The sequence below is a fragment of the Drosophila subpulchrella genome, chromosome 2R, assembly GCF_014743375.2.
Source record: "Drosophila subpulchrella strain 33 F10 #4 breed RU33 chromosome 2R, RU_Dsub_v1.1 Primary Assembly, whole genome shotgun sequence".
In the NCBI taxonomy this organism is placed as follows: domain Eukaryota; kingdom Metazoa; phylum Arthropoda; class Insecta; order Diptera; family Drosophilidae; genus Drosophila; species Drosophila subpulchrella.
Window position 1 is genome coordinate 20,655,680 of NC_050611.1, and position 15,938 is coordinate 20,671,617.

The following is a 15,938-nucleotide window of genomic DNA, read 5'->3' on the forward strand; positions in this document are numbered from 1 at the left end:
GTTGGCCAGGCAAATTAAAGCACAGCTGTACTTATTTGCATACATTTACAGCAGATTTTCCCTTACAACCGGCACGAGGGGATTACGTTACACAATCCTAAAAAGTAAGGGGCGGGAAAGCCTCGAAATGGAAAAGGAAGGGAAAATAATACAAACATAACAAAGAAATATGCAAAGCAGATGAATTGGGGATAAAAATGCGTGAGGGAAAATAAAAGTGTAGGAAAGTGGGAAAACTGAAATCGTTACACCAAAATTGGGAGCTTACTTTGTGGGCAAGGAAAAGTTTTTAGCCTTGGTAATAGGGAAAGGCAAATGACACAAAGGAAATGGAGAGTGGGTCAATATTTTTTCAGATGTAGGAAAATCCACTGGAAAGTAAATAAAAATGGAAAGCAAGAAAAACTGAAGATAAAGTTTAGGTACAACAGGTAGAGATCAACTTATGGTTAAAAATATTTTGAAGAACCATAAAAGGAATAGCAATTTTAAGGTTAATTTGATAAATAATTTCTATAACTCTACACAAAAGACGAGGGATTGGATTTTTCTGATATTATTCTTTTTTTTTGTGTTTTTAAATTAATAAAATAATGTACATAATGACAAAATACATTTAAAACAAGGTTGAAATTACTAAATATTTCCAATTTTATTGAAACTGACATAAAAATTGTAAACTTTAAACTAATGGCAGCTTTTGTTATATAGTTCCCCCCCTTTTTACCCCAGCTTTCTTAATGTAGAGACAATTATAACCAGTTTTTGGGACACCTAAGATTCTATAACCCTCTTATCTACCTTAACTTAATCCCTGCCCTGTGCACCACCTGCTTTTCGGGGTTCCCACGAAACAGTCCCTTGGGCCCGCCATCCACGATTTCACTCTGCCTCTCCAGACACTTGATCCGCTCCACCCGGGCCATGCTGAGATACTCCCTGCCCCCACTGACCACGAAATGGAACTCGTCGAGTCCTGCGCAGGCGGCGGCATAGATGCCCCTGCGATTGACCACCACCACGGCCCCATTGAACTCGGTATTGTGTCTCAGCAGGCGTTGCACCACCCTCTCGGCGGCCTTGTCCGGCTTTTGACCCCCTCTCATCGCCTCGACGGCCAGGAAGGCGGGCAGGTGGCGCATGAGGACATCTCCATCGCCACTGGCCACCGCGGCACCCACCTCATTATCCGCATAAATCCCGGCACCTGGCACCGCCGAATCCCCCACCCTTCCGGGGATCCGAAAGGGGGCGCCACTCGATTGGCTGGCCACATGGAATTGACCCTCTGCGTCCAGGGCCAAAAAGGCCAGCTGATCGTGTTGACCCAGTACGATGGGATATTCCGGGTGCAATGGTTGCTTCATCAGATGCTGGGGTAAGGGTGTGTATGAACCACAGTTTTCCATGGGAGAAGGGTTCACGTCACGCCAGAAATTCGGTTGACAGGCGTTTAAGTTCCATTTTTTCAACACCTTCTGGGTGCTCATACTCTCAGGGTAATCCTCCTTGTAGCCCATGGATCGGGCAAATATCGTAGCGCTTTTGCCCACCAAAAGCGAGTGTTTTGTGTATCTTATAACTGCATCTGCCACGAGGATGGCATTGCGAACTCCTTCCATGCCAGCAACTGCACCGTATCTCAAGGTTGAGCCATCCATGATGGCAGCTTCCAGGGTCAAGGTTCCATTCGCATCTGGAGCAGCTCCCCCGGCCAAAAGGCGGCCACATCGCTGGCTTTGGCAGGCCAAACATCCTTGGATCACCGCCTGACGAGTCCTTCGTGATCCCTGCTGCAAAACACTCCACGCTTGCAAATTGGCATCCGTGTAGTTCCATGTACTGATCAACAGCGGTTGTATTTGAGTCCTTCTGGTTCCAAACATTTTGAACTTTCTCTCCCTCATTTTCGGATTCCAGTAATATTTTCGGGACCTTTCCTGAACACCGGTGGGTAACTTTAACAACAGGAGGAGGATCAGCAGTTGAAGGCAACATCTTTGCGCCAACATGCTCCGAACAGAACTTATTCATGACTGAAAGTTACCATCCACAAATGTTTCTTTACAAATCTGACTTGAGAATATACCTGAGTCATAGGAACTTTTATTAACTCGAAGCTGTTCAATACGAGTGCTAAAGAGAGTGGACAGCTGAAATCTTCAACAATTTTAAAACATTTGATTGACAGTAAAAGCTTTTAAGTGAAAAATCTGTATAAAAGATAGCAGGGCAAAACAGACCTTTAATTTAAAGAAATGATAATTAACTTTCTTTTTAGCTATTGCATCTGTCCTAATAACTAGGGCCTATAAATGCTGTTTCTGAAATTAGTAAATTTGTTTACCAAAGTACAATGTCAGCATGTGACAAACACACAGAAAAGGCATTTGCCAAATGCAGGCCATTCAATCTATGAATTACCAACCAAGGAATTTACACCTCCCCAGATACATTACAAGCCCAAATGGCTCAAATAAATTTTGATTTATTTACTACAAACAATTTGCAAGTATTTATCCTATTTATACAATGTCAACAAGCAAGATATCTGCCAGACAAACTCATAAGATACAACATTTGTTATGCATCGAACTTTGTCTATATAAATTTATGGGTGTTTGTTTGCTTTCTCGATTGTGTGTGTGCGGCGATGTGGATGTGTGGGCGAGGATATCTGATGGAAACAAAACTTTTGTTTCAATCGTCTGGGAAAGGGGGAGAAAACAACTGCCAATGGGTGGAAACAGACAAAATTACCTGGTATTTCCGGTAAAATGAGTAAATCTATACGAAATTGGTTTAAAAAAAAAATTCAATTTATTTTTTCTTTTTTGGTCAAGCGGAATAAAATAAAAGTATTTTAAATTTTAATCTTTTAAAATGTGTAGCCACATTTTTGGGTGGTATGTGGGCATGTCACCCAGCTAAAATAAACTTGATCTGCGCAAGAACCTCTAGAACCTGCATGCCTTATTACCTGTTACATACTTTCCGTCGAATTTAATATCCATTAATGTAATGTAAAATGAAAAAAACAATATAATATCAAAAAAAAGTGTTAGTTTCTACTTGACAGAACACAGTTATTAATTCTTCTACCCAAATAAAATAAAGAATTATTGACTTAGCTTACACATACTAATTCAGCTTATGATTATGTTGTACTTATGTTAATTTTGGCAGTCCCTGTCAAATATTACACATAGTTTTTGGTGTAAGTAATCTACGGCTGATTGGAAATGGGCCCACGATAAAATAGCCCCCACTGGCATTTCCCCAGCCTCTTTCCACTTATCAAAAATGCTGTTTTTCTCACAATTGACTTCAATCATGTTGGGCATATGTATTGACTGCTGATTGATTGGTGAAGCCCAGCGAATGGTTAGTTGTTGGGCCGAAATTGCATAAATCCTTGGCGCCCGGCCTTTCGATTTCCTTTTGGCCCACGTTATTTTCGCCTGCGGTCCGCCTTTACCCCGTCCCGCTCTCTCCCACAGCCCCTCTCACTCGCACACCCGAGTAATTGCGTTTATTGTGCGTTTGAGATTTGTAATTCGATGGCTGTGCATCTGTATTTGTGTACCTATCTGCCCGTATGTGTATGCGCGAGTGTGTGTGTTGGCCAGTTTGGGTTTGGTTTTGGCCGTGTTGATTGAAACTGGCTTAAGTAATCGACAGTTGATTGGCTGATTTGATTGCTGGTGCTGTAGTTCGGTTGTCACTGAATATTGTTCGCCGCTCGGATTACGTTTTGGCATTTGCGAATTGTGGCCATCGCAGAAACCATCTATAAATGCGGCCAAATGCTGGATTTAAGTGAGTGTTAGAGGACGATTATTTAGTTAGGAATTGTATTTACATAGTTCGGGAAAAACATATATTTTTAATATTAGTTATTATTAAAATGGGAAGAATAATATATACATTAAATAAGTTAACTGAATACAAGACTTACTACTTTTTTTTTCTATGCAGAAATAATTACTTTCCTTAAATTTTCCTTAGGTTATTAAGGCTTTTGCCTATTTCTAAGGTCTAAAAAAATCTGTATAAATTATAAAAGATAAAACCACATTGCACTTTTAAGATTTAAAGATATTAGGTGGTCTCCTTTATAAAATATAAAAAATACTTGGAACAAAGAAAGTAACTCTTGCTGCTCATTTCATTTATTTAGCATACCTTTGATTTGGCTTTAGCAGCCGCAAACTACTTTCAAAAATTAGCAGATTGACAGCGCCACATCCTTTCACTTCCTTGGCTTCCCTCACTTAACCCTCTGCTCCAAGTTTTCTATGTCAGGTACAATCTTTGAGTCTGAACCCTGACCCAGATTCCCCCCACAAGGCCCCCAAAGAACCCCCAAGAACCGCCAAGAACCCCCAGAAACCCCCGTATACCCCCGAACCCCAAGTCTGCGGAGGCTCTTGAGCGGCTAAATAAGCTTGCCGGCGGCTACAAACACTTTTGCGCCTGGACGCAGCCAAAAGCAGCACTTTGTGTCGGGCGGCTTGGCTTGGCGGTGGGGTGGCATGGGTTAAGTTTGCTGTGCGGTGTGTAGCAAAACGTAAATAACTTGCCAAAGCAGAAGGCAAACAAACAAAACTGCCAGGAGGAGCAGAAGGAGAAACCGAGCCAAAGAAACGTGAAATACCGCAAAATGGCGCAAAAGAAAATCCACTTTTCCAGTAAAAAGTTCTTCGCATTATTGCTGTTGTTGTTGCCACTGATGCATGTGCCGCCCCCCCCTCGGTTACCTGTTACCCCTCCATTTGGCCGCTTCCTTTGCTCTTGCCAAAATGCCACCATTAGTTGACCTGAAAATGGCTTCAAGTGGCGCTCAACTCTTCTCTTTCAGTGGCTTCCACATGCACTCCAATATTTAACATAAACAAATATAAACGAACTGCTTCAGCGGCTGTCAGTGCGGGTGTATCTCAATCCAGTTGGAAAACTGGGAGATACATTTCGTATTTCAACAGGTTTATTATATTTCCAGGAGTTCTTAAATATACACTTAAAGTCTTTTAAAAATATATGTATATTAAAACAAATTGCAGAACAGGTATATACTATTTACTTAAAAATCGTAGCATAAGTAAAGTTTTAAAATCATTTTATTGGCTTACATAAAAAATAAAGGCCGTAATTTAAATAGCATTTTAAGTTGGCTTTATAATTTATCATATTATTATTATTATCATAAAATATCTTCACATATTAAAATTAAATATTTTCATTTTCGTTCAATACTTATTATTTTGAAGTTAGTTCTGATTTCCAAGTAATCAAACATTTTTTTGAGTGTTTTCAGAGTCACTTATCCTGTTTTCTTAAGGTAAGATCTTAAAAATCCTATTTAAATTGCAAATGTATTTGATATATACTTATTTTTAGCCACCTTGATAACAGGTAGATATCAAAGGGGCTAAAAATCAAATATGTTTTTTCCAAATTCAGTACCACTTACCTCATTTTCCTTAGCCAAGATCCTAAAAAGTTTATTTCAATTGCAAAACTCCTACCGGTTAGCAAAGTGGATTAATAAAGGCCACATTCCAAGCTGTCTCTAATCAAATGTCCACGAGTAGACTTTATACGTTTAATCAAGATGAGATCCCGATCCCCCAGCGGGGAACCAGTTCCACCGGACACCCAACGAGAGTTAGGAGGAGATTTTTCTAGTTGTCAAACCCTTGGGTGGGCAATTTTAAGCAGAACGCGACATCGGGCAATCAAAACTGCCATGATTAATGTCAGCACAATTGACATAAAGCATTGGCCATGGCCGAGAGTGGAAATCGCCGAGGGCCATCGCCATCCAGGCCAACTGGAAAAACTCGAAATTGCGAGGAGACCCAGCAGATCCCGGCCAACTGGAGGATGCAATTATTGATGGATTATTTACTGTCAGCACTGTCCGTTATGACAATGAGATATGGCCACAGGGCGGGATGGCTGTCTGTCTGGAGAACGTCTGCAGCCAATGACATCGACTAGACGAGCAGTTGGAGTTTGGCTAGGAGTTTGCTGCCCTCGAGCCCGAGTCATTGAATCTTGCTCCTTTCGGCATCTTTCGCATCCCTGACTTTGCGATTTATGGCCCGCAATTATCTGGAGTGTGTGTGTGCCCATCATTAGTATTCAATATATTCCAGATATCCAACGTTGCATTGATGCATTAATTGCACGTAATCACCTTTCGTATAAGTAATCAAACAATAAAAGTGGGGAGAGCTCAGAACATAACTCCCACACAGAAAAAAATATGTTGCTTAATAAAAAAATTATATAGTGCTAGAATCTTAACTTACAGCAATATAAAATACATTAATAAGTTATTAGATTCTTTTCAAACAAAAGATATGTTTATAGCACTACTGGCCTTGAAGAAGAATATAGCCATAAGACACTTGGTTAGACTTAGACTAACTGACTGAATTTATTTTTAAAAGTTGAGGTACCCTTGAGAAGGGAATTTATATATTATATAGGCTGCCATCTCTTTGCGTAATAAATCAGAGATCCGAGTTTCATATGGTCATAACGTTTCCTATTTTTATAAGAAGCATAAGCAATTCATTTCTAAAATAATAATTTTAATATCAAGATAAGTCTAACATACTCCTTATTAGATATATTTTTCCCTCTGTGCAGAAGTCCCAAGGCGGAAGCCAAAGTCAAAGTCAAGCGCTGGCGACGCCTTCGCTCATTTACATATTTCGTGTAATTATGCGGGGAAATTACAACGGGAGCGCTGGGCCACCGACCATCATCACATTCGTCGAAAGTATCATCATAATCATCATCGTATCGTCCTCACAATCCGTCGCATAACTTCTTGTCATGGCCCTGAGACTTTGGCTGCCAGTCGTACGCAGACATTTGCCGTTAATTATGTTGACAGCATTGACAGCAGCGCTGGGGATCGCGATTGGGATTGAGAATGGGTATATATATAGACGCTATATGGGGAAGGGAGGACCACCAGCCATGTTGTGTCAATCGATAAACGTTTAATCGCCTTGAATTGATAATAGCCAAACTGCCCATTATGACCGCGCTGATGTCCCGTCTAATGGATAATTTGTGTTTCGGCCAACTTTTGATTTGGCCGCTCAATCACATTTCGAATGCAAAACGTCAAATCGGAACGGAAATAAAGACCAAAAAGTTATGCTTCTTTGATTCCCGTTGATTTGAGCAATTTCCATAAATTTATTGGGAAATTATCAAAAAACCGTGGGAGTGGAAAATGTCAGAATATGAATTTCTATGTTGGTAACTTGGGTGCGGAATAAAAAGAAAATAATTTATAAGGTGAACAATTCAGAAACAAATAATGAATACTATTTTAAATTAGTTAAGGCACATAATAGAAGAAAATACAATTTAAAACTCTTAAATAAAAAACAAAAATGTTAAAAAAATGTACATATGCGTCGGCCGGGAATCGAACCCGGGTCAACTGCTTGGAAGGCAACTATGCTAACCATTACACCACCGACGCCAATGAAGGTAACAAAAAAAAAACTTAACCAAGACAATTTATTAATTATTTAACAAACATAAAAATATAGTAAAATTAAAAAATATTTCAAATAAGAACATTGTTAAATTAAGTAAATAAATACGTAGTCGAAGGCCTCGTAGCTAGCACTACACCCCCTATGTTAGTATAAGTTTTGTAAACTTTACTATCATGTTAAATAAATAAATAATCTCAAATAAGAAACATTTAAAAGTAAAAAAAATTGACAAGTACTTAATAAAATGTTTGCTTTAGCGTCGACTGGGATCAATTAACGGTTTTTAAGGAAACTGTGCTAGCCGATACACAAAAATTAATGAAGAAAAAAAATTTACTTGTGCGTCGGCCGGGAATCGAACCCGGATCAACTGCTTGGAAGGCAACTATGCTGACCATTACACCACCGACGCCCACAAAAGAAAAGGAAAAATAACTCCAAAAAGACTACTAATAAAAGATTAGGGCTTGTAAAAAAAACAATTGAAATTAAAACTGTTCAACCAAAAACATAAAAACTTATTAAAAAAATATTTTTTATAAAAATGAAGTATGCGTCGGCCGGGAGTCGAACCCGGATCAACTGCTTGGAAGGCAACTATGCTAACCGCTACACCACCGACGCCTATGAATCGAGCGAAAAAATAACTGAACTAAAAAGATGAGTTTCAGAAAGAGAAAGATGGGAGAAAGAGGTGAGGAAAGGGTGGAGCAAAACTGGAAGAGAGATTCATAGAGTGAAAAGAGACTTATAAGAAAGAGCTAAGCTAGCTAAGTTTCAGCTTTACCTATAACAATCAAGTAAGTATTACTCATTGTTCCCAACAAAAAAATATTATTTAATTACTACTTCAAGAAACACACTTGTGTTTGCCGTTGACTTCAGACACCTCGTGCTATTCCATTATAAATTGTAAAAATCTTTACAATTTATCGGCTGCCGTAAGATAAATAAAATGATATTTATGATGATTGCGTATTTGCTTTGAGAGTAATTGGTTGAATTTGTTTGCCCAGCTCCACCGAGAGTGTGGAAACGGTGTGAAAACCTCTTTAACCTCCGTGTAGGTGTTGCGTAGGTGTCAAAGGTCAATGGGTTTTCTGTTCGACAGAGACCGCCTGTGGACAAACTTGCTCAACGACTCCGAATGCCAAGCGAACAGGCGGAAAACGACGAGTCTGGTGTGCGAAAAAAGAAGCCTCCGCTGCCTGCCAGACTTTGCTTTTGACAAACTTATTAAAAAAGTTTCTGCCAGTTGGCAAATATCATAATCATCTGCATTTCAGATAGTACGGAGCTATTCTCCCCCCATTTTCCAGGCCTCATCTTTTCCTCCATAATCAGCGAGGGCGGTGTTTGGCCTATGCCCTCCGACTTGAGCTCGTCATCGCCAGACTTTTTGCTTTCAAAGTTTACTACTAATGGTATACTCGATGCTCTTTTAAAGGGTTTATGGGATTTGAGTAGAGGCATTAACTAGATGTTTTTCTACCACATTTAACTGACTTTTTTTTTATATATTTTTGGTCATTTAGTCCACGAAATCTGGAGATAAAAGGTTGATAATATATGATTTCCAATGATGATTCACAGATTTTTGAGAAAAAAGAAATATTACTACCTATTTATTATTCTACCCTTTTGTAATCTTAAAATCTAAATAATAATTCAGAAAGCTGAATATTGATTATACCTTTTTGTCTTAATACGGGAAATGATTTTAAGCAATAAGATGTCTTATCTCTTCTTTCAGTCTTCTTCAAAAACCTCTCCTACAAGTCATTCTTTTGAAGAGTATACCAATATCATTAAAAAATTCTACCCACTCTCAATTAATTATCAAACAATGTGAAGTGCCATTGTGTGATTATGCGATTGAAATGATGGATATGTAAATAGTTTTATCAACTGTTTATGCCATTCATATTAAACAAGTTAAATACAAAAGCGATGACAAAGTTGAGCACTAAAATTAAAATGCGGATATTTGTTCTTGCATGGCAAAATTAATATGTGCATAAAACTTGCATTGTGGCTGGCCTTAATAGCAAAATTTTAATTAAATATTTCCCAAAATAAGTATTTATATTAATTTGGCCCACACACTTTGCATGTTGAGATTCCATCGCTTTTTTTCACAGCGTGCAAATTTTTGCTTTGTAACTTTAAACTTTCAGTGGGTTAAGTAATCGAGAGGTATGAAGGTTGGGGATTTATGATGATAAGCGTGCTGATTGTTCGAATTCGGTTGACTAATACTTTCAGGCATACTTTTGGGGGTCTGAAAAGAGGTAAAATATTTTTTATAGATATTACTGGTAATGGGTATTCTGCATTTTACACCACGAAGAGAAGACTTTATTTATTTTCCATTTATTTGTATGCGCGTAAGCCAAAGTTGGACGGGGGTTATTGTGGGACCCCAGAGGGGACTTTCGGGTAGTAAATTACAAAAGCGGACAGTTGCTTACCCCAGTGGCCAGTGGTCCATGGGACCCCGTACTCCCCACCACCACCTCTGAAATATTTTCAAGCTGTGCGTGCGGAAATTAAAGGCATCAGGCCATGGACAACTTGCAACCGGGCCACATCCACTTGGGCTTCATAATTGCCTGCGGTGCTTTTGGCTAATAGAATTAGAATGTGCACCACATGAGCAATTTTCTGCAAATTTGTCGTTCGGCTCGTATACGTTTGTATGTGCATTTTGCAGCTGCTGTCGGATAGTTTTCCAGGCCAAGAGGATCGCAGCCTTGTTGCTCTATCCCCGCTAATTAGTTGGCCAAGACGCGGCAACAGGCCAAATAAAAAGAGGGGAACACATCCAGTGCTATGTGGCTGCCATGTTCGGACCGGAGGAGTCGCAGTCCCGAGGAGGTTGTCGGATGTCACCAAAGGTTGATTGGGATCAAGGTGAGAACGAAGTTGTTGCCGCCGCCACGGAGCCATGAATTGTCCACTTTACGAGTATAGTGGGTGCCAGTGGATGTGCGGAATTCGATGGGATGTTCCTGGGTCCAGCGATGCTTTTTGTGTACGTCCATTGGCAACAATGTCTGGGACCTTGTTTTTCGGCATTGTCTTCTTTTTTTCGTAACCCGAGTTATTCAGCCTAGACTTATTACAGACTTTTAATTGGATAAAGGAATAACATGCTTACATTTTGGGAATATTTTTATACCATACCATAAGTTTTAAAAGAAAAACAGGATAATAGGAATACATTTTTTTAAATTTTAAGAATTTATTTGTATTTTATTTGTTAGTTTTACATTTACCATCGCTGAACCTTAAAAAAATATTACGTATTTTTTTATCTGCCCATGAAGTGAACTCTGTTACCTAAAAACTAAGATTTTGCTTAACTTAAAATCTAAAATTCCTTATAATTGAAAAATAAGCTTCTTAATAAACCTTGACTTTCTTTTAAACTTTCTTTTATTTTTTTCTATTCACTCATCGCCATAACGGTTCCCTTAACCAACGGTTTAGCTATAGAATTAGATATTAACAACAAAATGCAATTATCTTGCACCATGACCAGCCGAAAAACTCGCGACATTTTAGCCACGCTGCGGATTTTCAGGCCTGAATAACGAAGAATTCTTCGTTCGCCGCATGACAACGGAAATTAAATTGCATGAAATTGGAAAATTATTACACGCAGGCACACAGAGAGTGGAAAATGCATTTGCATAGTGTTGAGGTAGCCATGCAATTTGGCCGGCCATTTAAGCCAAATTAAGGCCCCGTTGCTGGCTCCACTTGGCCTAAAACCCCGTCTCCTTCGACGTCTTCCGATGGCCATTCTATACAAAATGCATGGCTATACTATTTTGTATATGTGCGTGTTGCTGGCGGTCACATGCAATCAAGGCTGCAATTTTCTTAACCAGTTTCCTTTAACCAGTTGACAATTCGTGTGCGTAACGCGGTCTAGACCCCGTCACTTGCGTTCTGGCCGTTTTTCTATCGTCGACACGAATGGACAGTGCACGGGAAAATGTTAGGCATTTTTCTATGATGATCAATGATTTATTACTTATAAATATGCGAACTTTTGTGTCATCGATCGTAGAGATCTTTAAAAAATGTACTGCGACTCCCGAAAAAGTTGTAAGTTTTACACTAATGAGATTATTAAAATCCAATGTGTAAGTAATATAAAGAATTACTTAGCAATTTCTGTTATATATGTAAGAACCTTAAGTCTTTCTCTAAAATTTAAAAATTATATTAATTTTTATTATATTCAAATATAAGTATTTATAACAAAAGACAATTAATAGTATTTAAGGCTTAAAAAAAATAAAGTTTGGAAAGTAAGGTAAGTATAATTGGAAGATTTTATCTATTTTTATTTGCAGTGTTCCTCTGAGAGTCTCATCTTTGTGGGCTCCTTTCAGGTCTTCGGTTTTGGCATTGGCATGCATCGCCAATCAGTTGGCAGTTTGTTTGGCTTAATCGCCTGCGTAATTGATATGCGCCTGTATGTAGGTATACCCATATGGATGTGCTGGGAGGCGGGAGCATCCTAGGCTCTTTTTTAATTAAACTCCACAGCTCGTTGGCTTTTAGCTGGCAATTTAACAGAGACATTAATGCGGAGAGTTCTGGCCGGCGATTGAGCGGCAGATTGAAGCAGATGCTAAATGGATGTGGAAATAGAATGAGATGACAGCGATTGATCTGGGGGAGTGTGTGTGTGGGGTCGGGAGAAGATTGGATCTGGTGATTGCTGTAGATATAATCGCATAGAAGGGGTTTCAAGGTGGGTACTTTAGTTTTTATGATAGCCATATTATAGACAGGTTTGAAATATAGCCAACAAATTACCTAAATTGTTTTTTATTCTTTTTAAATGTGACTATGAAAAATAAATACTATATCATTTTATAATATTGCGTACAACATATTTCGGTTTCTTTTTCTGATTTTTTAAACAAATTTACATTCATTTAACTTTTAAGATAAAACCAGTCAAGCATTTTTACATATTTTTTACAACACAAAAATCACTTCATTTTTTGATCAGTCGATAAAACAGTATTTTATTTGAAACCTTTTTATCGAGAAATCATTTATGCGCATGTGGCAGAAATTACAATTACAAATGGTTTGTTTTTCAGGCCATTCTTTGGTGGTCCCGCAGCACCTACCTTTGCCCCCTGACCCCGTTTAACCCTCTGTTGCCGGTGGCCCAGCGGTGGACAAAGACAAATATTGGGCTGCAATCACTCAGCTGTGAAGATGCCGCAGAGCAAACACAAACAGCATAGGGAGGCCCATCAGCCACAGTGGGCAGCAAAAGCAAAACAACACCAGCTGACCGGTCATCATAATACAGAAAGGAGGGGCAGACAGTAGCTGCGATAAATATGCGAGTGCCAAATAAACAAAGTGGAACAAAACGTGCTGGGAGCCAAATGAAAAGGGGCGTGGTGGCCATTGAAATGCCAAAAACGTAAAGCGCAGCTGGGGGAATCAAACCAAATATTGTCTTTAAGTGGTGGCAAAAAAGGGCCAGTAACAGATCAAAAATATTATTATATTTTTATGCACTATTTTCTTATGTTAATCTAGGGATTTTAATTATAATTTTAAGAGAAAGAGCACCGATTAAACGGATACTACTCGAATTAATTCGAGAATTAGTTTGAGAATTAATTCTACCAATGAAAAAAATTAATATTATTTATTGAGTAGGTAAATTGGGCAATTTTCAGCGCTACAGGAGTTTTTGTGATTCAAATGTCATTTGTTAAACTAATATTTCTCACTAAACATTTTTCGGTAAAGGTCTTATGACACTGGTTTTCTGATTTAATAGCTCGATAAATTTAAAAAAACGCTTAACATCCCTAGAGCTTTTTTTCAAGGTCATCACGAATTTTTTTAAATAAGCCTAGATATTTAGTTGATAATCAGATAATCAGTCACCACCGATTTAGAAGCCTTTATTCACAGTTGACACGAAATGATAGGCGTCGAATTTCAACTGTCTGTTATAATAATCTCGATTTCATGGTTATTATCTCCAAATGCGGTTGGCTCAAACCGAACCAAATTAAATAGCTCCGGGTCCGATTAAACGGATACTACTCGAATTAATTCGAGAATTAGTTTAAGAATTAATTCTACCAATGAAAAAAATTAATATTATTTATTGAGTAGGTAAATTGGGCAATTTTCAGCGCTACAGGAGTTTTTGTGATTCAAAAGTCATTTGTTAAACTAATATTTCTCACTTAACATTTTTCGGTAAAGGTCTTATGACACTGGTTTTCTGATTTAATAGCTCGATAAATTTAAAAAAACGCTTAACATCCCTAGAGCTTTTTTTCAAGGTCATCACGAATTTTTTTAAATAAGCCTAGATATTTAGTTGATAATCAGATAATCAGTCACCACCGATTTAGAAGCCTTTATTCACAGTTGACACGAAATGATAGGCGTCGAATTTCAACTGTCTGTTATAATAATCTCGATTTCATGGTTATTATCTCCAAATGCGGTTGGCTCAAACCGAACCAAATTAAATAGCTCCGGGTCCGGTTAACCCAGATTTAGCATTCGAGGGTGTTGCAAGCTATTGCGGCCACTAGCTATTTGCGCAATGATGCCTCAAGTGCTCCCAAGTGCAGTGAGGCACGCTTTGCATACTCCAGTGTTGCAAGTACGGCAGCAACCACAACGACACAGCAGCAACATCGTCGGCAAAGCGGCAACTTGAACATATTTGAGGGCCAACCGAGGGCAGCTCGAAAGTTCCGATTGTGTGCGTGACTTGACCCTTTCCCCCCGGCAGGCAGACACATAAATCGGGCTCCAAATCAATTATGTTAGCCCTCTGCGGGTCCTTATCTGCCACACTACTCCACATGGGGCTTGATTATAATCCAAGGTCAGTGCGTGTCAGGGGCAGAAAGCGTATTGAATATTTCACGCACGTTTTCAGCATTAATTGATATTTGCAGTAATACGCATAAGTCAAGAACAGGACAGCTCCGAAATGAATAGCAAATGAGTTGCCAAGGAAGTGGATAAAAAGGAGAGAAAAGGCCTAGCCAAAATGTTAGTAGTCGGAAGTTGAAGTTCAGTTCTCAGTATAAAAACTTAATAGATGTTTAAAATACAGCCATTGAAAAGTAAGCTATAAACCTTTCCTTCTCATAATGGCAATCTTTAATCATAACTCCTACATCTTTCCATAAAATATACCAACATTTTCCCCTGGGTGTACAGTACTCCGAAAATCTGTTATTGAGAATTTAGTGCAAACAAAACGCTTTGCTAAACGCAAACGGCATACTAATTACTGGTCTCCAGCCCTAGTAAATCTATACCCCTCCCCAGGGCAACGTTCATTGACCTTGGACCTGCCCAAAGATGTTCATCCTAAATGCGAACACCAAATTACAAGCTTAAATATTTACATGTTGAGCTCTGAGACAATGTCAGCATAATTAAATTTTCAATGCAAATATTTGGTTTTGGACAGTTGGGCGAGTTATTAAACAGCTAGACTTGATAAAGTGAATTGGGAGCAGGTGTTATATTAAATTGGGCTTGCTAAACAATATATACATAGGCTTGACAAGATTGATTTATTTCTATAAAACGTAAGAAAGGTTCGAAAAAATGCTGACATGAGATTAATAATATACCAGATCCTAAAGTTCCGGAAATGTTTGTACCCCTGGAACATCAAAGCAAAGGTGGCGAGCGCCACCTACTTCTATTGGCCGTAAAGCCACCGTCTGCTTAAGGCCTTTTTATATTATTTTCCAAGTAACTTCCCTAATAATCTATTTATTATTATTATTTAGCTTTTATTATTTCGGGCAAGACGGTAGGTTTTATTTTACCATCCAAATAGCGCTGAAGTCCGTTAGAGAGTTTTCTGCGAGGTACCGTGTAAATTTGGAATACCTTTTATTAAAAAAAAAAGAAAAAAGTTAACTGCGTCGACCGGGAGTCGAACCCGGATCAACTGCTTGGAAGGCAACTATGCTAACCGCTACACCATCGACGCTCTTGAAGCAGGCGAGTATATTTACCTCCATAGCTCAACCCCTTACTCTCTTCAGAACTGGAAGAGAAACCCGTTCTTAAAATAGAACAAGCCCCAGCCACGCTTCACAAAACGAGATTATGGAAATCTTTATGTTCTCGCTTATCAAATTGGGTCGTTTTAGCAATCATTAAGAAATTATATGTATGTTTTTGTTGGGTTCAGTCAACTATTAATTTGATTTGGCATGTTGCCACAGAATTGCGGAGATAGCTAAATGTATTTATAGGACGCAGACAAAACTCAAAATTAATAGTGACACAGCTATTAAATACAATGTTACGACAAACTATACATGGTTAAATATAATTAAACATTTATGTCTAATTAAA

At 38.6% G+C, this 15,938-nt stretch overlaps 1 protein-coding gene and 4 non-coding genes across 5 annotated transcripts; all 5 read right to left on the bottom strand.

Moving 5' to 3' along the window:
- Window positions 1-797: 797 nt before the first annotated feature.
- LOC119551438 (L-asparaginase-like protein GD25160) lies at window positions 798-2,012 on the bottom strand. Its single transcript, XM_037860781.1, has one exon. It carries the CDS (start codon window positions 2,010-2,012, stop codon window positions 798-800), a length of 1,215 nt encoding a protein of 404 aa, XP_037716709.1.
- A 5,429-nt stretch (window positions 2,013-7,441) lies between these two features.
- On the bottom strand, window positions 7,442-7,513 carry Trnag-ucc. The gene has a single exon. It is a non-coding gene; the product is annotated as a tRNA-Gly (tRNA).
- Window positions 7,514-7,872: 359 nt separating this feature from the next.
- Trnag-ucc lies at window positions 7,873-7,944 on the bottom strand. Its single transcript has one exon. It is a non-coding gene; the product is annotated as a tRNA-Gly (tRNA).
- Window positions 7,945-8,084: 140 nt separating this feature from the next.
- On the bottom strand, window positions 8,085-8,156 carry Trnag-ucc. Its single transcript has one exon. It is a non-coding gene; the product is annotated as a tRNA-Gly (tRNA).
- Window positions 8,157-15,495: 7,339 nt separating this feature from the next.
- Trnag-ucc lies at window positions 15,496-15,567 on the bottom strand. Its single transcript has one exon. It is a non-coding gene; the product is annotated as a tRNA-Gly (tRNA).
- Between the last annotated feature and the right edge of the window lie 371 nt (window positions 15,568-15,938).

Bases quoted from the DNA above. Each gene is read 5' to 3' on its own strand.
- LOC119551438 (XM_037860781.1), bottom strand. From the start codon at position 2,012: ATGTTGGCGCAAAGATGTTGCCTTCAACTGCTGATCCTCCTCCTGTTG.